Source organism: Hirundo rustica, chromosome 1, assembly GCF_015227805.2.
Source record: "Hirundo rustica isolate bHirRus1 chromosome 1, bHirRus1.pri.v3, whole genome shotgun sequence".
NCBI lineage: Eukaryota > Metazoa > Chordata > Aves > Passeriformes > Hirundinidae > Hirundo > Hirundo rustica.
The window spans coordinates 78,734,894-78,762,720 of record NC_053450.1 but is presented as its reverse complement, the minus strand read 5'-3'; the positions used below and the strand labels follow the sequence as shown (position 1 = coordinate 78,762,720).

Sequence of the window (27,827 nt, the reverse complement as noted above, 5' to 3'; positions counted from 1 at the left end):
AATACCACATTCATCGGTAAATGCATTCTGTTGGTTAACAGCAGCATTGGGAATCTTAGTTATCCAGTCAGTTGTTCCCATGCAGGTAACACGGATGACCTTTATCCACAGGAATCTTTGAAAACAGTGTATGCTGGCACCTTCTGCCCATCCTGTTAGCCCTGCTACTTTGCAATACTTGTAACTTATCAGATAACTGGATGAACTGGATACACTCTGAGATTTAATTTCTGACAAAGAGCATGCACTCTGTAGGATACCTTGCTCCTGCATGGTCATCCATGAGAAGAATATTTCTGGAACATATAATCTTAATTTATAGTGAAGAGGAAAATATTGCAGGTGACTTTTCAAAAAATTTGCAATTATCCTGAATCAACAAATAACATTCAAGGCAATATAAAATAATAAGTATAACCAAGGTGAGTCTTTCTTTGTGTGGCCACAGCCAGCATCTTATGTGTGCTTTAAGAGTTTTCAGTGAGAAATTCTTAGAATTACTTAAGGACAGTAATTTTCAGCTGCAAAATTCAGTTACCATTGGGAGCCCTAGTAGTCCCAAGCGTGCAATAGAAACATATTGAAAGTGACAAAAGAAAATTAATTAGATATTTTTACAAAATGGTCAAATAGCACATTCCTTCATTCAGTGTGGTCTTCACGTGCCTACTGAATTTTAAGAAAATCAGACTGTGTTCAGCATTATATTTAGCTGCAATAACAAAGAAATGAATGAGCCTGTTTTCTCCACTGTCTTCCTATACATTTCTCCTCAACTAGTCCCCATTAACATGAATTACTATTAATTTCCTTTTATTAAAACTTTTGCTGATAAAAAAATAAAAATAAATAAAATCATAGAGGCCTTCAGAGTAAGGAAAATTAATAAAATAAAACCCAGAAAATCATTAGTGGCCTGACACTGCTTAGATTTCTCCTTAAGGTGTCCATATTATTTAGTTAGTATATTTTTGTCAGTATCCCAATATGAAGTTAGTTGTTGGCTCTATGTGCAATGGGGCCAGGAAAAGCCTTGTTGCGATGCAGTGTGAAATATTTCATTTGCAATACATTTCCAGAAAATACAGTCTCACATTTATTCATCCCTTAATTGATTAAAAATGTTTGAAATGTGTTAAAAAAAAAAGTTATTTTGAATATAATTTTACTTTATAAAATATAATGGAAAAGAGTATGAAAACAAGAGAAGTAGGTTGGTTAGTGCTGAAGAATGAAAAATGACTGCATGTGCTATCAAGCTAGACCTGGGTAAGGTTCAAGAGTGGAAGACCCAGAGGAGAAAGAAACAGGGACACAAGGGAGATGGTTGCATAACAGGCACAGTAGGGTACATGTCAGGAGAAACAGGGAGGGTAAGTAAATGTAGTAACTAACTATGGGAAACTGCTGTTTAAACTAGATGAATTTCCTCTGTGTGGCTCACTAGATGGAGACTATGGAAATGGCACTAGGAATATGGCTGGAAATCGCAAAATGTGTAGGTCTTCTCAGCAGCCAAGGAGAAGAGCTGCAGTCAGTCTGGTTAAAGTATCACCGTTCTCCTAAAGAAAGGTTACATCTAGCAGCTCAGTGTATGACTTGTTTTTTTTATTGTTTTGGATTGATTTTGCTTCTAGATGGTAACTTGTCCTATGACTAGAAGCCTTAATAAATTTGAGAAGAAAATTGAGAACTTACTGCTCTCAGATGCTTTGAGTACATCAATGTGCCTTTGCAGACACATGTGCTCCACTCCATCTAAAGGGTTACAGAGCTGTAGAAAAAATAAAAAACAAAACTGACCAACCAACCCAACGAAACAAAACAAAACAAAAAACAAACCAAACTAAACCAACCAACTAAAGAAAGAAAGAAACAAAACAAAACAAAACAAAAAAAAACCAAAAAAACCCCAAACAAACAAAAAAAACACACACCCCAGAAAACCACTAAAAAACCACAAACAAACAAGAAGTTATTCTGCTGCAGGATTATTTAACTAGACTGCAGTATCATCGCATGATCTCATTTACTGTAGATGTTTAGCAGTTAATAAACCAAAAATGAATGCTAAAGACAACTGCTGTCTTATGCCTGAGGCTTGCTACTAATTTTATCCCTGTTGATTTGGATCTCATTTCAGGGATCAGTTAAGTTGACAAATGTGATTGTGGCTCTTGGGGAGGAATATTATGTCAAAAATGTTTAGAATTGGGAAATAAATGATAATTTATTAAAGTTTGGGGGTTTTTGTCTCCTCTAACATCTGTGACACACAAGTTGAATACATATTTAAAAACTTCTGAAAATTTTCTGAGCCAGTTTCATGTGAATTAGGTAAAAGAACCTTAGCTACCATGTTTTTGTAAGTGCTAAAATCTTTAGAGTGATCTAGTGAGTTAGAGAAATGTAATAAGAAACAAAAGATCTTAATTTTTTTTGAATCTAAACACCTCTTTTTTTGAAGATGTTAAATGTCTCTTTGCAAGAGGGAGCAAAATATTTTGGATTTCTTGTATTTATCTGAGATAGGTGACAGGAGGTTTTCTACAGAGTTCAATCACATTGTGGATACAGAATGCACTGTCAATTAGTGATTTGAAGAAAGGAATGCTTGAAGAATAATTCAGGCAATTCTTTTAGTCAATGTTTCCAACAGAAATGTTGCTCAAAACCAATTGATAGCTCACAAAATCAAATATGAAAATTTAATTTCTATCCATTTTCTCTGGATAATTATCAACCTAACAGGAAATATCTTGTTTCATCTAGAGTGATACAGCTAGATAGATTTCTAATTTCAAAACAACAGGAGTATTTAAATATATGGTCCTTTGCTTTCCAAGGTAATGACAAGTTTGTTGTTAATTTTAGGATGAACTGGATCTCGGCCTTCCCAAACAGGACTTTAAAATGGGAAGTGCCGCATAAAATGAGCTGAAATAGTCTTAACTGGCTAAAAGATAAGGATTATTATTACACTTTGCCAGAAGATATATTTTTGACTGCCTTTGAGAACAGCTTCTTTTCTCAGCCATGCTAAACAAGAACTGTTGGGAATGGAGGTCTAGACTTACCTTTAGCACACAGAGAAGAGTGGCACATACATGAAAACAGCCTTCAATATCACCTGGAATAACCTCAGGACGATTGGCTGGTTCTTCATCTAATCTGGAATTGTTCCAGTTAGAAGCTTTGCAGCCACAACCTACACAGTCAGCATGACACAGACTATCCCATGAGGGTTTAGGCTTATTTTTAGATAACAGATGAATGAAAATTTAATTGATAAATGAGCACTGCCCATATTTTGGGATGGGCAGGTACATTAACTTTTAGGGTTCTGAGATTGAAGTCTCAAGTGCCTGCAGTTAAACAGTAAAACTTCAGTACCCACAATTAGACACACTGATGAAAAACAATAGTAATTTTAAAATAAAACAATCTTAGAGTTATTGTCTTCTGTAAACAGAGGGCGAGGGGGTTTTGTCCCATACTTCAAAACTCCTTCTTCTCCATATTCTCCATCATATTTCTTAGTTGCCACAACATTGCCTTGAATCTCTCTTAAGAGGTTAAAACTGAGTCACAAAAGGCAAGAATGCTACTGAAGTCAATTTTGTGTCAGTGAAAATTTCACTCACTAAAAGCTCAATTCAAGATGTCTTGAATCCAGTTAGCCAATTATGAATACATAAAAATGTGTCAGGGAAACGTTTTAATGCAGTAGTCCAATTGGTTTAGAAGACTCAACTTCTTTTCGTGTTTCTACCAGCAGAAGTCTTATTCCACCTATCACATAAATGTGTCTTTCAGGCTCACTTGATAATATTGTTTCATGTTTCTGAAAACAGATTTCCATTGATCAGGAGTGCTCATGCAGATGAAACTCAGATATAACATAATGAAAGAAAGAGTAACATTGCATGAGTCAGGAAGCTGTTTTAGAAAACAGACATATACCCTTGTGAATGGTTAAATGAATTATAAAAGTACATAAGCAGTCGCATGTACGAAATTTTCCAGATAGATGGAGAGTACAAATTTAAACTTCCTCAGGCAAAAAAATCATCTGAACTGACAACTCCCACAGCATACCTGAGTGTCTTCCACTCCTAATGCAACCCTAGAAACAAAAGCTTTCTTGCTCTTGCCTGTTTACCGTGCATGAAACTACAATGCTTTTCATGTATTGATAAGCATTACGTTAATTTAAATTCACATTTCTGCTTCAGGGTTTTTTTTTTTTGGTTTGTTCCAAAGGCCACACTATCTCAGTTTTTAACAAACTGACCAAAAAGAATATTGGGTATTTGCACAGCCACAGGTTGCAAAACACTGTCTTTTGTCAAAAAATATCTCTCTCATAAAATATTGTTCAAAATAAGCAATATTCTGTAATTCTTTCAGCTCTTAAGATTGTTATTTGACTGCTTCTTGACTGTAGTCCATAATTCTTTCAAAGATATGAATTTGAAGAATTTGAAAAATAGGTTGTGCTTCTTTATGTCTTATTTTGGGATGGTGAGATATTCTGCCTAATGCTACATTTCCAAATTATGTATATTATTATGTCATGATCAATGATGTAACAGAAGATAGCTGTATTGCCATCACACTACAGAGCACCAAAAGTCACTGCACTTTAAACTGTCTTAGAGCAGTATCCACCACTGAGGGTGTGAAAGTTCCTGCTTTCATTTTCTCATGGAGAACCTAAGAAATAGTGAAATATTTTGTTGAGCAACAGTCTGGTATTGAATTAAGAACAGGACCAGATCTCTCTGTTACCATCTTCTGCTTCATGCTGAGAAAAACTTTTCCTCATGCTGAGAAAAACTTTGCACACAGTATCTTGAAATTGAGTTGTGCTTAGTAAGGAAGAAGAAGATGAAAAGCACGTTTCTGTGACCTTTTGGCAAAGAACATCCTCCCAGTTATGCGTGGGAAGTGCATTCCTCTGGTGAAATATTGACATTTTCTTTGGTTCATTTGACTTCTCCTAACAAAACTGGAGGTAAGTTCCTATTCTGGCAGTGCACAATCCAGAAATTTGCCTGCTGAGAAGGATGCTTGAAGTTTTGTTTACTATGACTGTATTATCAAAGTGTTATATTCATCCAAATTACGAAGCAAATACAATATTGGGTTTACTGTTCAGATCAACAAAAATCAGACAAGTACATTAGAAATTTTTAATATTATTTTATGAAAAAAATATCAAAAACTAATGCAACCACATGAAAAGGAGGGAGTTGTCACCCTAAGAGATTTGAGACAGGAGAGTCATGCTCAGTTTTAAGTATGTGTATTTAAACTTCCATATCTGTAATATGACCTTGTGGTTTGAATTTCTTTTCTCTCTTAATCACTAAAATGATCTAATTTCAGTGCCATGAAATTGGCCAAATATGTGTAGTTGTACTACAATAGCATTTTCTATCTTCAGCTCAAACTTCATAGATTTTTGCTAATTAAGTTGCAACTGTTCCTGATATGAAATAATGATGATACTTATGCTAGTATCTAAAGGCTCTGAAAATAGTGTGATGTCATACTAAGCAGTAGCATGATGCAATAGAAACAGAGAAACAGAGCTGTGTGATGAAACAGTTTGTGATGACAACTTGGCATCCCCAGAGCATTTGAAACTCTCGTGGTATCAAATGAGCTCTTATCAACTACCTATTAACAGTTGCACTGCACCTACCCTCCACTTTAGCTTTAACCTAAAATAATCCAGTTCACATGCTGAAAAAGCATACCGAGGGCAAGGGAAAGCTCTGCTTCAATAGTGCTTTCCTGAAACAAATCAAAAAACTTCTATCATAGCCATAAGAACAAGGATACAATAGTTCTCTGAAGGGAGGGAAGCCTGTTTATGCAGTACATGTCATCACAATGCTGGAGCTCAGATTCACTTAATGCATTTCTGTGAGGATCACCACGTATGTGTCGTTCCTAGTGGATGTCTAATCTGTTCTTGAGAACTTCCAAAGATAATGATGCTACAATCCCTCCAGTAAAAGAACAAAGTGGAATTGATTATGTGCTTGAGGGCTCTATTTAAAGTCTGTCTACTCATAACCTTAATGCCTGCATAGTTTTCTGTTGCCAGTTGTTTGTTCCCACTCTCTCTCAAAAGTCTCTGCCACTAGGATGATTCAGCTGCATGTTCAAAGTCCACCAACTACTGTGAATTATTAAGGAAATCTGAAGTTGACCTCAGGTTGTACCTTTATAAATCACTGGGTCATTCCTGCAACAGGTATGGGATTTCTGAGAGGGAACACAAAGCTCAGATGAGAAGAATCATGGCAGTCAGCTCTGTTCAAGCTGTCTCTGTTCATCTATCACAAACTTCTGACTCCCTTCAGTTCCTTGTACTGTTCTTGTAGAAAAAGAAATTAGTTCATTAGCTTTGTTTCAGGAATAATTTGTCTAGTTATTGTGGTGAAAGGTAAGAGGTATTTGGAAATGGTATGTTTCATGGTGTAAATCAGACACGAGTAGAAATCAGACTGGGACTTACACAGGGGCTTATTAACCTGAGGGTTTTCAGTTGCTGGATTTCTTCCCCCTTTTTTTTTTTCTGAAATACCATTTGTGATGGAGGACGTGTCTCATATCACCTAAAGTAACAATCCCTCTTTTGCCATTTCTCTTATTCTTGGAAATGAGTTTGCATGAGGGGAACCTCATGTCAAGCTTGAGGATATCCATGTTGTTCCATATTCTGAAGCCCCTATAGTCATACCCATATGGTAGGTATGTGGGGTTACTGCCTCCTCTCACCACAGAAGGTTAGTGTAGTTGGATATTGATGTAAAGAGCTGTGTAGAATAGTATTGACATTATGAATTAAGTCACTGAAATCCGATTACATTTTAAATTTTAATGCAAATGTATAGAGAAAAATTCTATGTATTCTTCAGTACTTTGATCTTCAAGTAACAGGAAAGACTTCAAAGCAATATTCTGATTAAATAATTAAAGTCAGCAACTTTCACAGAGAATCTCATTGCTTACTCAGTTGTGTATAAGTCACTGATGTGTTCTGAAGTTCTTTTTGCATGTTATCATGATTCTGCCTAATCCAAGATTGCCCTCAGGATATTTGTAGATTTTGAATAGGAAAAAAGTGTAAATTAAAAAAAAAAAAAAAAAAAAAAAAAAAAGGTAGGAAGAAATGTGATATAGGCAATGCAAACTTTGTAAGTGTTCAATCATTGATATCTCCAAATATCATTCTGTTGAAATGCTAACACATAAGTATGTAATTCAGTTACTCTATAACAGCAGAAAAGGCCTTGATAAACTTTTTTATGCCATTCATTTTTTTTTTTTTTTTCCCCACCAAATACTGGTGTAGAAATTAACTTTGCTTAGCTAAAGATACCTGGGTGAATATAGAATTAAATTATTTCTAAACAATATCTGTTGCACAAACAGCCCAGCTTCCATACAGCATTAGAACATCTACTGAGATTCAAAACCAGGTCTTTTTTAGCTGACATTCACTATGAATGACATTTACTTCACAGTAATTTTTTTTCTTGTATCCTCTGTAAAGCTCAAGTTTTCTTCTTATTACATTCTGAATAAATCATTTGACATTTGAAGAATTGATGTGTGAAACTCCAGCTCATGAAAACTTCAAACCATAAAATAGCAGAAGTAACACTGTGACTTTCTTTCTCCTGAGTTTTTTATGTGATGTCCATAATTTTTGGTATGCTTTATTTTGGGGGCAAGAGGGCTTAAAGGCTGTCAGGAGGAGTGTCACGGTTTCAAGTTCTTTGCCACACATTAAGAAATTCCAGGAGCTCTTCCATGAGAAAAGTGAATGATTAAAATATCTTTATCTAGTACTCTTATCTGGCATGAGAAGTATCTATGTTGTTGAAAGGGCATGCAGCAGATATTAACAAATTCTGTCCAGGTAAACATCATGACAAGCATCAGGTTGCATCAGCTTGGAATCAGTTCCAGTGTATCACTTTTGTTACTCAAAGTAAACTTAATACTTTGGATTTTCTTTGAACATTTGAGTCTGCAAAAATATTTTGATTGCACTGAAACAACTTTACAGATTAACAAATAAATAGCTACCATTTGTGCTGTTATTCTAGGGTTAAGTAATTTTTCCTCAAACATTTAATATTTCAATGAATTGACTAGGGCTAAAATTTATTATTTTCCAATTCCATTGAAGAAGGCATTTCCCAGGACATATCTGATTTCCTATGGTGTTTTTGGAAAAGTTGTCTGATTGAGACAGAACATTTGATATCATAAAGGTTCTTCTAATACAACTTAAACCACCTCCCTGAAAAACATTAACTAAGGCAGCAAAAGCATGTTTTCAATCATCACAGAAACATTTACAGTGGGAGATTTGCCACCACAGCTATCATGATAAGAGAGTGTACTGGTTATTTTTACCTCACCTGTCTTAACCATGAAGGTATGCAGGCAGACTTAAGTTCCTGGTGAGTCATAGCCTGAAAACTAATCAAGTTGTCAAGATGAAAAAAGCAGAAGTCAAAGTTAAATTTTTCTATTTGCTAAATTTCATATATATAAGAACTTCTGTCATATTGGTAAGATGAAAACCATCTTGAAAACAGAAAGGAAAAAAATCATTTTCCAAAGGTGTATTTCTCAAACAGATAGATATTAAGCTTGCTATTTTCTAATTGCTTCCTCTGCCATTCTCCTTATGCATCATTTCCAGCAGTTACTTTACCAGGCCACTCCTTATGTGTATATTGGGTATTGACTATTAGCTGCTATTTCAAGCTCCTAATTTCCTTCAGAAGTCTAACCTCTGTAAACATTATTGCAGCCTTGAGACTATGTAAGTAGCTGAATGTCTTTACAAACAAATGAATAACCTAAATTAATAAATATAAATAAATTAAATAAATATTCAGTGAATAACAGGCATTATTTGCTTAGCCAGATTGAGTTGCTTAACTCTGGCTGACCCCAACAGATCATGGTACCAAAAACAACAACAAAAAACAAAAAACAAAACAAAACAAAACAAAAAAAAAAAAAAAAACACCAAAACAAACACACACAAAAAACACTATAACCCCCCCCCAAAAACAAACAAACAAACAAACAAAAACAACAAAACAGAAAATTAAAATAAGGAAAAGAAAATAATTGTTTCACTCATTTCTTAGCTAAATACTAAGCTAACACCACCACAGCAGATTTCCCCTTTTTACCTTCAACGGAGACAGGGATGACCAGTAGGGGAAAAAAAAGAAAAAAAAAGAAAAAAAGAAAGAAAAAAAAAAAAAAAAAAAAAGGAAAAAAAAAAATCAATCTCCATATTCCCTGGATTGTTGTCAATATAAGTTAAATGTCATTCTAGACATACTTGAAATATGCTTGATTATGAACTAAATGCTGAGATTTGCAACAGCTGCTTTTAGCTACCAGCACAGCAAAACTATTAGTAAAATCTGCCATTCTTCATCAATTACAAAAGGGAATGGCAGCATTGCTTTTGTGGCCATCGCTGCTTCTGACAACTGAGAGAAATATCTGTGTTCAGGGTGATGTCTGGAATGCAAAACAGGAACAAAATGTGCTTCCCTGATTGTGTCTAGTGTTCAAGATATTGATGGAGCCAGCAAGTCTGCATTATTATCAGGGCTGCACAGCCATGAATATATAAACTGGAAACTGACTTTTCCAAGTAAAATATGTCTTTCTCACATTAATTTTGTGGGAGTCAGCGTCTGGAATATATGTTCAAAACTTATTGTTGGTAATTTTTCTATGAAAGATAAGCCCCAAAAGGGCAATGTCAGCATCTCTCTTTACAAATGCACATGTCTTCCGAGCACTGGAGTTTTGCTGAAACTACTAGCGGCAAGTCAGGGGAATATTTATTGAGACACAGAATCTCCTGATCTGAATTGCAATGTAGTGCTGCAGTGAGCCATAAATTAACTTTTTTTTTTTTTTTTCTTAAACTTAAAAAAATCTGAACCTCCAACTATGAAATGTGTTGATTAGATTTTTATTTGAATTCTGATAAGAAGATGGATGCTGTTTGGGTTGCCATGGTGCTATTTTTGGAATTGTTTAGAAAGAATATTGCACAAAGAAGTTTGTTTCTATGCCAGCAGCTGTGCCCTCCCTTCCCCCGGCCATAAAAAAATATTTTCACAATCATCTAATTTCTTTCAAAAGTACTAAATAATGCATGTGGAAGGGGAGAGGTTGTGCAGCAAGCTTATGACAGTTCTTCTGACTCTACAAGGAAATCATGTCTTTACTCACCATGAAGTAGATAAAACCACATTTGATAGTCCATCACAAAAAGTAATTCCATGAAAATTCACATAAAATGTCACATACTAATTTCCTACTAAAAAAAAGACAGGAAAACGGTGATCAAGAAAAATGGCAAAATCAAAGTTCTGCATTTCAAAGGTGAAGAGTTGAGGTAGAAATCTGCTTGACAAGATCACCAAAGACGTGATATCTTTGTTATTGAAGAAATCCAAAATTTGGCAGGATGAGTCCTTAGTCACCTGCACTGACTGAACCTCTGATCTCTGTGGAGTGGAGAGGGGCTGCAGCCAGAACCCATGGGACACCTGAAGTCCTGCTACCATTTCAGCATCCCTTCCTTTCTCAATTAACCTTTAAAACTTACTGCTCCTATCCAGACTTCTCTTACCTCTTCAAAACCTCGAAGCAGGCCACTCTCACTTCCTGTGTAAAACAATGCACTGCTACCACTTAACCAAATTTTGGCATTTGTAGTCAAAATTAATGGGATTTGCAGGCGTGCTGTAAGCTGTTATTAATAAAAAAAGACATAATATATAAACATCTTTCTAGTTTGTCTTTGCAATTCTATTGACTGTGCATTATTTTTTTTTTTTTTTTTCTGGAATCATGTCTAAATAACTATTCTCATAGCATTGAATCATCTCATTTTCCTTTACAATGAAATAACCATTTTATCCAGTCCCAGTCAAATTTTCTGCATTCTTTGTCATGCTCTTCAAGTCAACAAACTAAACATAAAAAATTCAGATTTCATGCTTGATTATTTGAAAAGACGGGAATAGCTCCACAGAGAGCAAGATATCCCACCCCACCTTTACTTTGGTGAAGGTATAAGTTATTTCCAGGTTGAAATAGCACAGAGGGTCAGTATTTTAGTCTTTTATAAGAGGGGGAAAAAAAAAAAAAAGGAAAGGAAAAAACCACCACAACAACAACAAAGACCCAAAAAACCCAGGAAATATAATCAATGAATTAAATGCTCTTTTTCACAAATGTGGAGGGTCTAAACTTTAAAGTATTTTTTTAAAACAAATTTTGACATACATAAGCAATTTGAAAATCTCAAACAAGATATTAGTATATTTTGAAATGTCTTTCTAGTACTCCTTGGATGGGAAGAAATTTCATAAATGCTCTTCTTTAAAAAATTCTTCTTATTTTGATAAAATAAGATTTTTTAAAAAATGAGAGACTGTCAGAAAAAAAAAAAAAAGGTAATTGGTCTAAAAGTCAAATCAATATTACATAAATATTTCTGTTATGGTATAAACTCAGATGTCCTACAGTTTCTTCTAGCTATTCTGATATGAACAAGGCTTTTATTAGTGTTATTTCTGTCAGTTTTGCCAACAAGTTAAAGATCTTAGGCTCCATTCTATTCGCACTTCTTGATGATTCTCCTTTAGTTTTAGCTAGAGTAAAATTCAGGTGAGTATGTTGGATGTGATTTACAGTATTTTAGTCCTCAATACCACTTGTATTTTTTCAAAGAAAACATGATCTTTAAAATTCCATAGCATTTCTTGGGCTATGTGAATGGTTTCACATGACTTTTTTTCTCTTTCTAAAACATAAATAATTAAAGCACATCATTCATTTTTTTCTGCATTTTATAATGCCTTATATTAAATATGTTGTTTGCACATAAAAAATTTAAAAATATATTTAAATGTTCACTATAATAAAGGTATTTTCAAAAAAGAAATATTGTATCTTTCTTTGTTCATTACTCCATGTAATAATGTAAGTATATATTTTAAACTAAAATGTCATGAACTATAGTTAATGTGATCCTTCCTCACTACCTTTATGCATTAAAGATTTACATCTGTAGTGCCCTGCATTATTGCCTGGAAAAATATAATTTTATTTTAGAGTTTACTTTTAAAAATACATTGGTTTCATGTTTTGCAATAAAATAGAAAGCTTGTTAAATACAAAGAGCAATGCTTGATAATACTGAAAGGATGAGAAACCAATTTCAGGAAACCCATTTAGAACATTAATTATGCATTTATATAAGTAAATGACTGCAGGCATATAAAGAAAAATACAAACCAACATGCCAGATCTCTCATAAAAATATAAGCTTTACATATTATCTGTTAGTTGAAAAAATCTGACAGATGAGTTAATACAGTAGAAATGCTGTCAATATGAAAAGGATTATTTTTCATATTCAGTGCCAGCTATTTATCAGACTTTGTATGTCTCCCTTAATAAAACTTAGTTTGCAAATCAACTTTTCCTCCTCCTTTTGTGTAGTAAGGTTGGATTACCTGGAGCATGCACCTAGGAATAGCTACACTAATAATCCATTTGTGCAGGGATTATCAAGCACTTTGGTCGGTGACAGAATTTTCAGGTGGTTTGATGGCTGGTGTCTGCTTCCTTCACACTGCATCATCACGTTTTTGAGTGAGGAGATATAGATATGGATTCAGCTGTGATGCTTATTTCATTAATTTACTTATTATTTGCTAATATTGTCTTTCTTTTAGAAGTCGATTTTAATGATACTTGCTGTCAGCTTAAGAATGTGATGTGCCCATTAACTGTAAAAAGTGATTGCTAATCAAATAACACTTACATTTTTGTGTTTTCCTCAGGAGATAGAATATGTCTTGAAATAGCTTTTCATTCTCTATTGCTCAATAAACTGTAACAGGAGTAGTCTGCTGCTGCTATCATGCAGCAAGTGTTTTTACAATGCTAGTACCAAACCTTTCAGCACCATTGTCAGTTTTATGTGAAAAGATTACATGGGCTGGGCACTGTAAAAATTATCCTCCAAAGAGTTAGCCTTTGCTGTTACTTTCCTGCCTAAGTCATAGGACCTTTCAGTGAGGTATCTCTAGAACTAAACTTTGACAAGTCCATTAAGGTTAATTTCCAGTTCTGAACATTCTTTAAAACTTGCTGATTCAATTGCAGAATAGTAGCAGTCTCTTGCAGTATTCCATTGATATTCTTGAAGAAATGTCAAATTACCTCCAAACACACAGTGCTGCCTAAAACAGTAAAGGTGTTATATCACTGTGCTGTTTCTTGTGTAGGCAACCTTCACTCCAAACCAGCACTGCAAATTCCAACATTGAATTGCGCAGAAGATCATAGGAAACAATTCTTCAAAGCTGATGGGAAAGTCTAAAAATGTGGCAGATTGTTTTGCTGAAGATTATAACTTGAAAACTATTTTAATTTTTGTGCAGTGAGGAAATGCAAGTAACTAGATTAGAAACCAGCAGGAGGAACAAGATATTGCTGCAAACTGTTCCCATTTGCAGTGAGTTTTCTGCTTTCATGTGCATTTCTTTTGCTCCATTAGTCTGTTTTAAGTTGTCATGTAAAGAAAACTACACTAGGTCTGGTCTATAGTTATGGCTGAAAATAGTGACAAGGTGTACTTCCTCCACAGTAGTTCTATTTCTTACTGAATTGTATTGGAAGGGCAAGTGTAGTCAAGTCTGGATTTTGAAGACAACTACCTGAATTAAACTCCTAATTTCATTCTACAGTAGGAATATGAATTCAAACTTTCGGAGATTGCAGTGCAGTTCTTTAATATACTTAGAGCTTGGTTCAATTGATATTACTAAAGATTCAGGAGCTGATTGACCAAACGCTTGTTTTGAAGGCAACTCCGATATTTTGTTTCCATGGTTGTCTACTTTTTCGCAAAGTTGTGGGGTATAATCCTTTTTCAAAATTTAATATTAAGTTTTCCCAAACCTCCATCCTGTATGTGTTACATAAAAAGTTTTGCAAATAATGCATGCATCATAAACTATTTATAAGTATCTTCTGATGGTGGATACCTTTGCCTTTCTTCCCCTTTATGACTCAGCTATTACCTAGATTGTTGTTAGCATGGAGTTGAAGAATTAACAGTTTTATTCTCATCTTTTTTCCAGTGGAAAAAGAATTGCAGCAGAATTCACTGGCAATTGGATTAATGTGTCTGAAATATTCCTGATCACTCCTCTATGACAAAAATATGATTACATGTGTTTTTTTGCAGGAGCATATGTGCTTCAAGTAAAGGCGACAGATGCTGATGATCCCACTTACGGAAACAGTGCTAGAGTGGTTTACAGCATTCTTCAGGGGCAACCATATTTCTCCATTGATCCTAAGACAGGTAAACAGTCTATCAGCAACAGTAGAAGATTTAAGCTTTGTTTTTTTGATTCATGTAGTCAGTATCAATGAATAAATATGGACCTGGTTGATACGAGTGAAATCTGGGAAAGCAATTTTCCACATGATTCAGTTTTGAGTATTGACTGGCTTTTTGTGAATTAAAATGTGTTGTAGAAACAAAAGAAACATGGTCCTCCAATCAGTTCTGGAATATCTAAAATATGTCTATGTTGAATGATTATTTTTTCAATGCTTTACCTTTTCCCTATAGATAAGTCTTTATCTTCAACGTGTATCTCTTTTTTTTTTTTTTTTTTTTTTTTTTTTTCTTTTTTTTTTTTTTTTTTTCCCTGATGGTTGAGTTTTGTAACTTCAGTCTTCTCAGTTTTTTTACTTGGTGAACATACAGTCAGAAATACTGCAACAATTATTGTTTTGTTATATTGAACTAATTTGAGACTGTGAAATAGCTAATTGTCTCATTCCCTCCACTTTTCCTGGGGCATATTATCTTTAGGGTTACTAGATGTATGAGCAGAAAAAGACAGTATGTTTAAAGAGACTGAAGTGTTTGGGAGGTTAGTAGACATGTTATTTGGGTATCTTGTCCTATATTTCTAAATGTCATTCCTGATTCTATATTTAGTAATTCAGTTGAGAATGCAATAACGTACATGGTGAATAACACACATTGTGGCATCCTGACTGTGCTACAGGGAAAGCTATCTATATGTTCCTTTCAGCAAATAGTTTTGCCTTCCAATGTAGCTGTACTTGAATGTCAGATTCAGGGCTTTTAGCCCTGATGGTGCAGCGTTGAAAGGCTGAGTGCACCATCTCTAATATACACTTTCCTTTGTTCCATGCTCCATTTAGCAGGAGATCATACTGCAATTTGCAGTGAGCAGTTTTACTTTTCAAACTGAAGTGTAACTTCTTCAGGTGTCTGGGGAAAAAAGTAGTTGCCTTTATACTTAATTTTTCATTCCAGTTTAGTAAGGAATGGGTATAAATTCAGTGTCAAGAAAAAACTTTACTGGAGCCAAAACTGGAGTTTTAGTACAAGTTTCATGAGAAAGAAAAAGTGGTACATGAAAGAATTATTTTTCCCATGGCATTCTGAATGGCTGTGTCATACATTCTCATCTGTTACTCACTAGTGAGTCAACCATACGTGATAGCCTGCACCCTACTAGCCTTGGAACATCATACAAACTTGGCTATTACCTTAAATTAATTACTCCTGTGCTAAAAGAATGGACACAGATGTAGAGGAAGATTGGTGAAACAGTAGCCCAGCGTAATTTAAAATCCTATACAAGAAAAAAAGCATATAGATTTATGCTTCTACAAGCATCAATAATATGCTGTAAAGTGTCTTATGTTAGAAAGTTCACATTATGAGAATTATTCATGGGTTTTTCAATGACTCTAGAGGTAAACAGAATGTGAATAACACTGCACAGGATGGTGCATAATGATTTGTTCTAAAATCCAAAAGTCTGGGGCAGTACGACAGATCTGGTCTTTCCAATTCTTTGTTTTATAACTGAAGAGTTTATACAGTAATTTTTCACTGCAGAGTTTTACAGCCAGAAATCTGTCCTGAGTGCTTTTGATAGGAAAAGGGAAGAAAGCTATTTCAGTACAATGACAAACTCAGAAGTGCCAGCAGATGAATAAGCAATTTTTGTGTTGTTGTTGGCTTGTTTTGCTATCTCTTGAATTCCAGAAACAATTTCGAGACATAATTTTGTAGTTATTTAAAGAACCCATGAACATCTGCACTAAGTTTTGGCCCTGTATCATGTTTCCAAAAGTGATGGCCTGCTTAGATCTAGTGAGGGATGAGGAGTAAGTGTTTAGTGATGCACCCCTGGAACACTCTAGTTTTCAAAGAACTTGTCCTCACGAAGTTCCTGGGTGACTAACAGGGTCAAAGTAACTAAAATTCCGAAAGCATTTCTCCACCACAAGTTTTCCACTTCCCAGTAGATTTGACTTGTCTAGTAGTACAGCAGCTGCATACCCACTGAATAGAATTGCACAGCAAAAGTTTATTTGGTTAAGGAACATCTCCTCTTACTCTTTTTTTTTTGAAAAACTAGCATCTCTTAACTTATTTCATATCCCACACATTGCATAAGACAGTGAAGAGTTAATTTCTATTTATATTCTCCCTATTGACTCTTTTCTAGATTGAAGACTTCTTTAAGCAGAACCCATTCCATAACAATAATAATCCTTCTCCTTCTCCGGGTGAGAAAGTGCACACAGTATTCAAGAAGACAGCTGATATGGATATATACAGCTGTTTAATAACACTTCTGTTCTCTATTCCTTCCCAAACAGTTCCAAACACTGTTTCTTTAGCTTCTGCTGCACAGATGTTGATATGTTTGTAGAAATTCCTGTTACTAGCTCAAGATCCCATTGCAAAATAGTAACAGTGAAGCCACTGACCATAACTTTTTGTGTGAAATAAGGATTGTGTTTGTCAAGTACACGACTTTACACATACCCCTTCCTCAAATCACTCCTAATAGGTGTTACACATTTAATCTGATATGAAACTAGTACTCTTAAATAGTTGTTAACCTCTATGGGTCTGAATGTCAAAGCTGCCCCTTTTTTTCCTTGTCTTTGTTGACCTCCTAATCTTTTTCCATCTTTTTGTTGGAGATAAGCAAACCATGTGGAAGCAGGAGAGTTAGATTTTATTGCTATTTCAGCGAGGTTACGTGCAATACAGTACCTTCTGGAGAGCAACGGTTTGAATGGAACATTCTAAGGCCTCAAATCTTATATGTGGGGGATACTTTTAAATGCTATAAAATTGCTGTTCTGATTTTGTTGTAAGGGTTTTTTAACATGAAAGCTTCTCTTAAAACAGATAACCTCTCTTCTCTTTCCTCTGTATATTCTGTTTTCTTATGAAAATATCCATTTCCACCATTGAAATGTCATTTCCATCCAAGTTTCTGATATATTTATGAGGTCAATATTCTTATTTAAGGCTATTTATATCATTCTAGTACATCTTCTGATGGTTATGTTATAATATAATTCAGTTATATTATTGAAATCCAAATTGGTATCAGCAGGAGTATTGATGTTAATATTTATGCAGGAGGTTTTTTTAGAACTGTGTTTTCCACAAAAGTGAGTGATCTCCTGCTGAATTATGGGTCAACAACTTTGGAAAGCAAATCTTCTGGCCCAAGTCCCATACATAATATTTTTAGTTTTCAGCAATCTCATGGGGACCTTATTTTTCTACATATTTGATACTGATGACATCTGAAAAGACAAAAAATAAAATCAAAATCATTCAGTTCTGCAGTTGAAAAATATTGTAAAATCTTAAGGTAAAAGGATTTACAAAATCTCAGAGCATCATTACAGGCACATAAGGCTGCTGCATTTTAATAATCCTTTGATTTAAATTTAGATATTACTATTATGTGATGCTGAAGCTGAAATACTAACATTTGTAGCCCTTTCCTTCCCATGGATTCTTATCTCTACTTTATTCTTCTGTTTTGCTGGTAAGTGTAGTGGTTTCACGTTCACTAAATTTTGGTCTTGGTACTTACTCTTTTTGTGAGAGAGAGACTAGGAGAAAAACAAAGCAGGCTCAACTTTAAAATTAACAAATAGTTTATTAACATACACTAAAAGAATAGAAAAAGAAAGTTGGAAAAAAACTAAAATGGAATGAAACTTCAAAAAACACTTTTCCCTCCCCTTACAAACTGTTCACTTTCTTACAAAACAACATAAAGAGAAAAACTTATAATTTTCAGTCGGTTTCACCATTTGACAATAGTCTTTCATCAATTCATTAGGGGAAGAGTCTCTCTTAGAGTCATGGATCCCACTGACAACTTAGAACAGTTCTCTTGTGTGTTTTAAACTGTCACAAAAACAACTGCACGGAGAAAACCCGCCTTTGTGACCCTCCCAGGAGCAGTTTCCCAAGCTGCTTATGGGTCATGGGTCTTAGACTTTTGCATACTGGGGTGTCACCTTTTGAAGATGAGTAACTATAAAGCAAAGGATTCTTCACCTCAAGGTACAGAGATATCTTCTCACTTTTTCACTGGTGCAGGGGGCTTCTCATCTCTATCTCTGTTCAAGCATCTTACAGGATATTACTTAGTTCATCACAAACACCTTTGCTTAAATCTACACACAAATTAAAACAATCATCTCCCCAAATGCATATCTTTCCCATGATTTAAAGGAATGACCTAAATATAGAGTTCATTTCCATGGCTCAAGTAAGAATAGAACAACCAACTCTTCAACCCTCTCTCCCAATAGTCTTTTCACTCTTGCTTTACTGACTTCATCCTGTTGTTCTTTATGTTCACTCTGTCCTTTCTTACTCTCTCAGAGAAGGGCTGAGCTCTGGAAGCTTCATGCTGGCAAGAAAGAGTTAAATCTGCTTGGAGTCTTTGTTTTTCCCTCTGTGGCTGGTGGTGTTAGATGTTCAAGGCCACGCTGGTGAGGGAGGAAGAACTCATAGAAACACCAGAGATCGGAGCACCCAGGCAGTCCAGAATCACAAAAAGCAGGCAGGATCATAAATGCCTTCTCAGCCCACCCCTCGGTGTAAATCGGGGTGGCTTCAGCCCGAATGGTGCCCATAGCTCTTATCAGGGCCCAGCAGAGATCTCTCCCTGTTCTAAAGAAGTCTGAAGAAAGTAGCTGTAAAAAACAGCAACTTCTCCTTCCCCCCACTTCACCTGGGAGCCGATGGAATCCGGCCAGGCCTCAGGCCAGATCCACCCCAAAAGGGGGGAGCAGCAGGCTCAACTCGATGTTACCTCTCTCTCTCTGGCCAAAGGAAGAAGAAAAAGGACCCATCTAAAGGAAATCAAGGGGTTTTATATGGTGCTTCCCAAAGTCGCAGCCAACAATTTCAGTGGTCAGAATAGATGTCAATATTCTAACTAACTCTCTGATAGGTCTCTGTCTTTTCTAAAGCAATTCCCAGGTCCTCACCTGGAGAATTATTTTACATTCTTTTATAACTAAAAAACCAAACTGTACTAACCCATGACAGTAAGATAAGTCTAATTCACATTTGTCCAGTCCATATGAACTGAATTTGGAAGAAATAACAATTCTCAGTATTTTGTCTCAGCTTTTGAAAAAGAGTAGGCAGAAAAAAGAAAACTGCCCATGAATTGCTAGACGTAAAAATTATTTTCATTGATTTTTTTTTTCTGAAGATAAAGGTTTTTTTTCCAGAAAAAATATATAGAATGACATTGCACTTCCAGACAGGAATAACAGTGGGTGATTTGGAACTTTACTACTGGAGTGATAGCCCATTCTTTGTTTTCTGAAAAAACCCTGGAACATTTCTGAGAAAGCCACTTAGTTGTACCCAGAACACCTATATCAACCAGACAAACTGCATGTTTTTCACAACCCACTGTGTGCCCATGCTCAGTTTTTTCTGTCATTTTTCTGTAATATTTTTGAACTTGAGCAAAGCTTTTGATACCATCTCTCACTGGTTCCTTCTGGACAAAATGTCCAGCACCCAGCTGGGTAAATGCCACTTCGTGTGATGAGTGGGCAACTGGCTCATGGGTCAGGCACAAAGGGTTGCAGTGAATGGGGTGACATCAGAGTGGTGACCGGTCACTAGTGGGGTTCTGCAGGGATCCATCCTCAACACAGTGTTCTTCAATATCTTCATAAATGACTTGGACACAGGACTGCGAGAAACACTATGTAAGTTTGCTGATGACACTACATTGGGAGCTGTTGACTCCCTTGGAGGCAGGGAGGTCCTGCTGATTTTTGACAAAATAGAGAGCTGAGCAATCACCAAACATATCAAGCTTAACAAAGACAAATACCAGATTCTGCAGTTGGAACGGAGCAACCCTGATTGTATATGCTGGGAAATGAGGGTCTGGAAAGCAGCACTGTGGGAAGGAACCTGGTTGTCCTAGTCAATGGCCAATTGAAACTGAGTCAGCAGTGTCCTGGCAGCCAGGAGGGACAACCCTGTCCTGGGATGCATCAGGCACAACATGGCCAACTGGGCAAGGGAGGGGATTGTCCTGCTCTGCTCTGCACTGGGGCAGCCTCATCTCCAGGGCTGGGGGCAGTTTTGGGCGCCATGATATAAAAATGGCATTGAGCTCTTAGAAAGCATCAAAAGGAAGGCCACGAAGATGGTGAAGGGCCTTGCAGGAAGCCATGTGAGGAGCAGCTTAGGTCACTTGGTCTGTTCAGCCTAGAGAAGAGGAGACTGATGGGAAACCTCATTGTGGTCTTCAACATCCTCATGAGGGGACAAGTAGGGACAGGCACTAATCTCTTCTCTCTCATGACCAGTGACAGGACTTGAGGAAATGTCATGAAGCTGAATCAGGGGAGGTTTAGGTTGGATATCAGAGAAAGGTTTTTCACCCAGAGTGGATGAGCACTGGAACAGCTCCCCAGGGAAGCAGTCATGGCTCCAGCTTGACAGAGATCAAGAAGCATTTGAACAATGCTTTCAGGCACATGATGTGATTCTTGGGGTGTCCTTCACGGAGACAGGCATTGCACTCAATGCTCCTGATGGGTGGTTCCCAACTTAGCATAATCTGATTCTATAATTCTATGTTATTTCATTTTGTTACTTCAACACAGGAAGCCTTCCATTCCCATAGGTCTTTTTTCCTTGGAATGATCATACCAAGAATGTTGCAAAATACTGCGGAACATATAGTCTCCACAATGCCAAATTAAGCAGTAATTAGGATTAAGAGATTCAAGAGGACACCTAGTAAAGTTCATCCTATTTGCAAAAATAGTCCTTTCCTGAATCTCAGGAATATGAAAAAAAAAAAAAAATTGCAGTTTTAAAATTCAAGATTTCAGTTTGGAGCAAACTGCGTGCAGTATAGTACATGCTATCCTGAGGCCAGAAAATGGTGATTCCTAATAATGTTGACATTTTCATCATGTTACAGGTGGCAAGAAAGGACCTTGTAAAGAGTTCAGTTCAATGGGAATTTTTAATAGGTTCCGAAAAGGGCATATTTAGGTCAAAGGTATTTCTAGACTTTGAAAATTATAAGCTAATTGTTCCTATTCTGGCTTGTTAAGACAGCAGTGGTTATTTGCTATAAAGATAAGAATGGTCCTTAAAGTTTGCTTCTTGCCATTCCAGACCCATTTTAGTACCAGGTAAAAAACCTGCTTTTAACATCAAATTGTTTAATACTAGAAAATAAAACTTTGTAAACCAAAAACCAGTAAAGTCATACTTATTGTTGGTGTATTTTTCAATTTTAAGTGTTATTAGCACCAATGTGCACCTGGACATGTACTGATAACTGTTGTTGAATAAATAGCATCTTGCAATGTTATTCACATTAGTAAAATTTTTATGAAGACATGTATTTTCTCCTACATATTTGATTTCAAGAAAAAGCCTTTAGTACCCCAAACATTTTAGCTTTATACAACCTCATCAGGTAATCTGTGTGTTCAGTAGTACCTCTCCCTTTCTCTTCCCCTCTTTATCACTCCAAGTCTTCCTTTTATTCTATATATTCTTAGCATATCAGAAGGGAGATTATGGCATATCTGCCTAGACAGGAGCTGTCCAAAATCACTAAAGACTGAAAGTCATGTCTTACTGTGGTATTTAAATTAATTTTATTAAAGGAAGTTCCTCAAATTTTCACTGCATGTTTGTGTGTTATCAAGAAAACTTTCTCTAGGAAAGGAAGAGTCTTCTAATAAAGACCTCCTTTGTACAGAGGAACATTGTCTTGGCCTAGAGTAACTTGAATTTATTGTCGAGTGAATGCTTGGAAACAATTGAAGATGCAGGCTCTGCAATGCAATGACACCTCTTCCTACATTGCCTTACTCTGTACAATTCAGTGTTCCTCATCCCTGATGTGGCAAACCTATGATCACATCATTCACATCCCTAGTGAAAACATTTATTTCTTCTTCATCCATTCATGTCCTGATTAAATAGACAAAACAGTCATTTTGAGTGGTTGAATAGCTGACAAACACCCTTTTGAAAAGCCTGAGTGATTTGCCTGTTTTTGTGTGACCTCCTCCCATCACCCATTCAGTAGAATTCTATTCCTGTTTCAAGAGATCCAGTATTAATTTGTAAGAATAGACAGTCACATCCCTTTGTTTATTTTCTCCTTTTCTTCCCCTCTCTTCTCATAGGTGTAATAAGAACAGCTTTGCCAAATATGGACAGAGAAGTGAAAGAACAATATCAAGTTCTAATCCAAGCCAAGGACATGGGAGGACAGCTGGGGGGACTAGCTGGTACTACCACCGTAAATATTACTCTCACGGATGTCAACGACAACCCACCCAGATTTCCTAAAAGTATGTAGTATTCCAAAGCACTGATTTTCAAATAAGCGTGACTAAACTATTAATTTGGAAAAGTCTTTTAGACAAGCAACTGAGATCCTGGAAGAAGAACAGTATATGATCAAATAAAACAGATATCCTGTTTTTAAAAATAATATAAAACTCAATCTGAAAGAATGATTTGAATGTTTAAGAGGATATATGCCATCATTCCACAAAACCAGCCTAAGTCTAAGAATTTCATTTACTCTATAATAATGATTTGGGAAATACTATTTTGTCAAGGAAAGCTGCATGAACCCCTTCGAATTACAAAAGGTTATAATCTGAGACTTCCAGGTACCAAAGGCAAGCTAGCTCATGCTAAGCATTACTGTTATGATATTCAGGAACAGATTTTTATATGCCTTGGCCCAGAAGATTATATCTGTCCCTGAAAACATTTACAGCCTCAAAACAGTGATCATTCACGGATAATTTATTATGTTTCACATTAGTTTAAATGAAGCTTTTCAGAAATATGCTAATTTAAAGAGTTTTGTAGTCTGTGTATGATTAGGAGGATTGTCACTTACTTGTCTCCATAAATTTTCTGAAGTTTTGTATATTCCGTACCTTCAAAATGCAGAAACTAATCAAGCATAAATCTTAATAACTATGCCAAAATAATTAGCTGCTAAAATTTGTTAGTAAGGCAAATTCTTGTAATAATATATTGCATGAATCTGCAGTAAGATAATGGCAGCTTTTTACTTTGCATCTCTTCCTTGCTGATGAATTGAAATCCCACTGTATGTATTAGTAATGCCGCATAGGTACAAAACCACATCTGCAACTGTGAAGTTTTCTCTCATATAAAAATTATTTTATTTTACTCAGTCTGAAAATGTCTTGTGTTTTTGCAGGCATATAAGAAAGATCATGTTACGAGAAGGATCCTTTTGGTCCTTTTTCTGTCTCTTACATTCCTGTCTAGATGGTAACCATAAAACAGGCCAAGAAATACCTCATAAAACTTCCTTACTTTCTAATTATATTTAGTTCTAATGGTGTCATTATATTTAACAACTCTCAATGTATTTTTCTTGCAGCAGGTTTCCCCACTGCTTTGAAACTTATGTTAAATTTCAGAGTCCACATCCTCTGTCAGAAGTACAGAGAATAATCCTATATCATACAACAGCTTCCCCTCATTTATTTTGAATCCATCTTTACATAATTGCCTGCATGTTTATGTCTTTAAAGATTTCAGAAAACACTGAAAAATATTTATTTAGAGAATGTTGATTTCTCTTTTTTTTTCAGTATGGTAAATTCTCTCTGAGTTGTGAGAATCTGCTCCTGCTGTTTTGCCTGTACATGTCAGTCATATCCATCCTTAGCTCCCCTAGACTCTCTGTAGAACTTTGGGGTAAAAAAAAAAAAAAAAAAAAATCAGTGTTATATTATACCTGCAAGTCTTCTTGTGCCACAGTGGTTTGAAGCAAAATATTGCACATCATAATAGTTCCCTTATTTCATTCTTCAGGCTCTTGGGCATGTAACAGCTAATCCAAATGATTTGTTACTGTTGTGTCTGTTTGTTCCACAACTGCTTCTATAGCTAATTTAACCTTCTCCTGAGTCCTCTATAAAGTTATAGAATAGAAAAAAATCCACAGTTTTTCTATACTAACAGTAAAGAAAAAAATATATTAAGTTTTACATTTGTGATCTTATCTTCTCTGAGCACTTCTGTATCTCAGTTTTGGGTTGGCTTTACACAGTTCCTCTCAGGCTTTTGCCTCTAGATGTCTTAAAAGACAATTATTATTACCTTGTTTGCAGAGATTTATTCAAACTCATTTTTTGTCTTCATATTGTGGTTTTATAGATAAAGCTGGTTTTATGGTTCTTTCTATTGTCCTCTCTGAGACAGAACTTCATTTTTTTGAAAGATATGTTCTTGCTTTTATTAGCTATGTTGTTTTCCCTTTCAGATTTGCCTTTTAACGGATATGTGCATTTGCTGTGGGTCTTCCAAATGATATCCCTAGATAGTCCCTTAACAGTCTCAGCTATCCCATTCAGAATTTCTATAGTAATATGCCTCAGTTTTATTTATTTCCACTTGCTTCTTATGATTTATTTAACTGAATACAACGATCTTGTAATTCTGTTTTTTATGGTTCCTGCACAAATATTGCATTTAAACTAATTATATTTTTTGTAAATTTAGAATAACTAGGGAACTTTTTCTGAATAGCTAATGCTAATACTGTCCTCTTTTTTAAGTCTTAGTTGAAAAATATTCTTTCACAACCATTATTATTCCTCCACTGATAAAGTGTGCTGTGACTTTCCTGTGTATTTTGCTCCTTGATAATATGCTGCCTGACTGGTTTTCTTATTTTCCACAGATATTGAACACATGTTGATATTCTTGTTTAGCATTAGGCATTAAAGATACCTATACTAGTTCCCATTTTAACCCTTGGCTTTATATTATGGCTTTCTTTCTCCTCTTTACTGGTCTTAGTTTGATTCTGCATGAACTACCACACCCGTATTTCTTACTGGGCCATCATCTCCTTTTGTAGCATTCTCCAGTGAAAAATCCAGAATTCTCATCACCGCACCCTTTGTCTGAACTGCATGTCTTTGCAATATTTTTCTAATTTTTTGCTTTCCAACACCTGAAAATTCTCCTGAACCTTTCACTAGGTATCACAATGGTCATAGAAAAGTTTTAAAATTTTCATAAGCTTATTTTCTCATGGCCAAAATGAATTTAGTAATTTTTCTTATTCTTTTACCAGTGCTCAAACATTCCAATACTGTGACTCACTTCTCACTGCTTTTTCTCATCCAGTCATTTAAAGCTCTGCTTTTCAGTCTTTTTCTCTGACTGTACATGGTGAGTTTGAAATATGCTACTAAGAATGTACTTATCTTCAGGTTTCATTTGCTAGTTTAAATTTCAATCCTAAGACTTCTTTATTTTGTCAGACCTCCCATGGTATCTCCTTCTAATTTAATGACATGCTGTCAAAGCACTTGTGGGATGCTCCAAACCTGATCAATAAGCAAATCATCCCAGAGGGCCTCTTTGTACCATTCTTATTTTTATTGTCTTCATCCTCAGTGCTTGTTAAACTGCCCACAATTGCAGTCTGCTCCTTCCTTTCAGCTGGAACCTCTGCTGTTGGAAGACTACCATGGGTACAACAGGAAATAATGTAACTGTTTGGAGACTGTAAACTCAATACATTGTCAAGCTTCATGTGCCCAGTGCTCACTCCCATTCTGGTTTTCAGTTGTATATCTTACTTCCTTTGTTGTTAGGGGCCTTAGTATTTTATATTTTATTGTATGCTTTCATCTACTGTGGTGGTGCAAAAGTGCACGAGTTTCACATCATGCCACATGGTTTTCATGACACAGAGAAATCATGGTATATATCATCCTCTTTGAAGAAGATAAACTTATTTAATGCATGAATTGCAGTTATAACATCTTTGCCCAATTGTTGCTATGAAGAAGCCAAAAAAAAAAAAATCCCACACAAGAGACCAAACTTGTCCTGTATTTTGCATGTTAGTAGAGTTGAAAACCTTTTCTTTCTGTTATATCAATTGTCACAAAAGAAAAACTACAGCGGTGGCTCTCAAAAAAAAAAAAACAGAAGAGAGTAAGATTGGCTGTTTGTGTTAGTATTGAAAGTAACAAACACTTAACATGGCTTACAAGCTAAAATGTCATTGTGGGGACTCCAGTGTATTGGTCAAGCCTTTTGCATTTTTGAATGTGTTACAGGCAACAGTCTTGATCAGTGGGGATTTACTTACCCTGTTTGGTTAAGCAGTACGTGAGATGATATGTAGTGTGTCTGAAATTCACAGACACAAGACTAATTACAGCTAAACAAAATAACTAAGAGAAAAAAAGTGGAGCATAAATTATGTGTCGAACATAGCAGCTGTATTTTTCTTTTTTTTTTTCTTTTTTCCTTGAAAGCATTGCAATGATTCAGAGTAATTACTTGCCAGAAAATGGAGTTTGCCATTTGCTTGACTACCGTAGCTAAAAGGATACTTGTGCAGAATTTTAGTTTATATGAAAAATAAGTCTTTAAAATCTGATCTCCATAGGTGCAAAGTTCAGGCCTGGCAAGAAGTCAGGACTCCTAGGTGTTGCTGGGATTGAGACCTTCACTATCCCATTGCTCATCATTAGTCAACAAAGCCAAGAAGTGCAGACTGAAAAAAAGGACTAAAGGTCCTTTAACAGAAGCTGCTGCAGAGTTAATGTTTTTGCATCACATAATCACATAATCAGGATCACCCAATTAAATAAGACAATAATAAATTTCATAAGTTAAAGCTTAGATTCATTTTCTGAATTTAGTAAAGCTGGAAAAAAATCACATCAGAAGTAGGAGAACATATATTATTAATATTTGGAAGGAGCTACATTGATAAATAATACATTACAAGCTTGGGGAAAAAAAAAAAAGGTATCACGAAACACCTTCATCTCATTGAGGGTCCTTTAAGGAGACAGGCAGCTTTGGATGGGTTATCAGCATCCAGTGATGAAAAAACACTGACTATCCTGCTGAACATGGAATTTTTTATTTAGAACCTGTGCTTTTGAGTGTATTCAGTGGGGAACTCCCACCTTGCATGTCTCCTAGTAATGAGGAATGTAACAGAGAGGAAATCTCTGAACATGAATTTCTGTCAGAGTTGTTTGACCTGCAGGTATCTATTGGCCCACATTTCAGAAAACTGATACTTCAGTAAATGGATATTTTCTTTAAAACTAGTAGGAAAAATCTTAATTATTTTATTAGAAAAAAATTATTTTCAGAAGTGTTTTCTATCTTCCCTGGCTTTTCATTATTACACCAGCTTTCTGCATTGCTGTATGTGTTTCATTGTTAAAGATAGATTTTTATTTTTTTTGGTAAATATTAAAATAGATATTTCATACCAAAGTTTGATTTTTAC

General features: G+C 35.5%; 1 protein-coding gene across 11 annotated transcripts in view; it reads left to right on the top strand.

Moving 5' to 3' along the window:
• The window catches only part of LOC120758783 (cadherin-12), a 578,611-nt gene that overhangs the window by 486,685 nt on the left and 64,099 nt on the right, over window positions 1-27,827 (top strand). For all 11 annotated transcript variants that reach the window (XM_058421638.1, XM_040077434.2, XM_040077424.2 and 8 more), the window contains 2 exons: window positions 14,345-14,464; window positions 22,681-22,848. In XM_058421638.1, coding sequence (XP_058277621.1) covers window positions 14,345-14,464; window positions 22,681-22,848 — 288 coding nt within the window. The remainder of the gene's footprint in view (window positions 1-14,344; window positions 14,465-22,680; window positions 22,849-27,827) is intronic.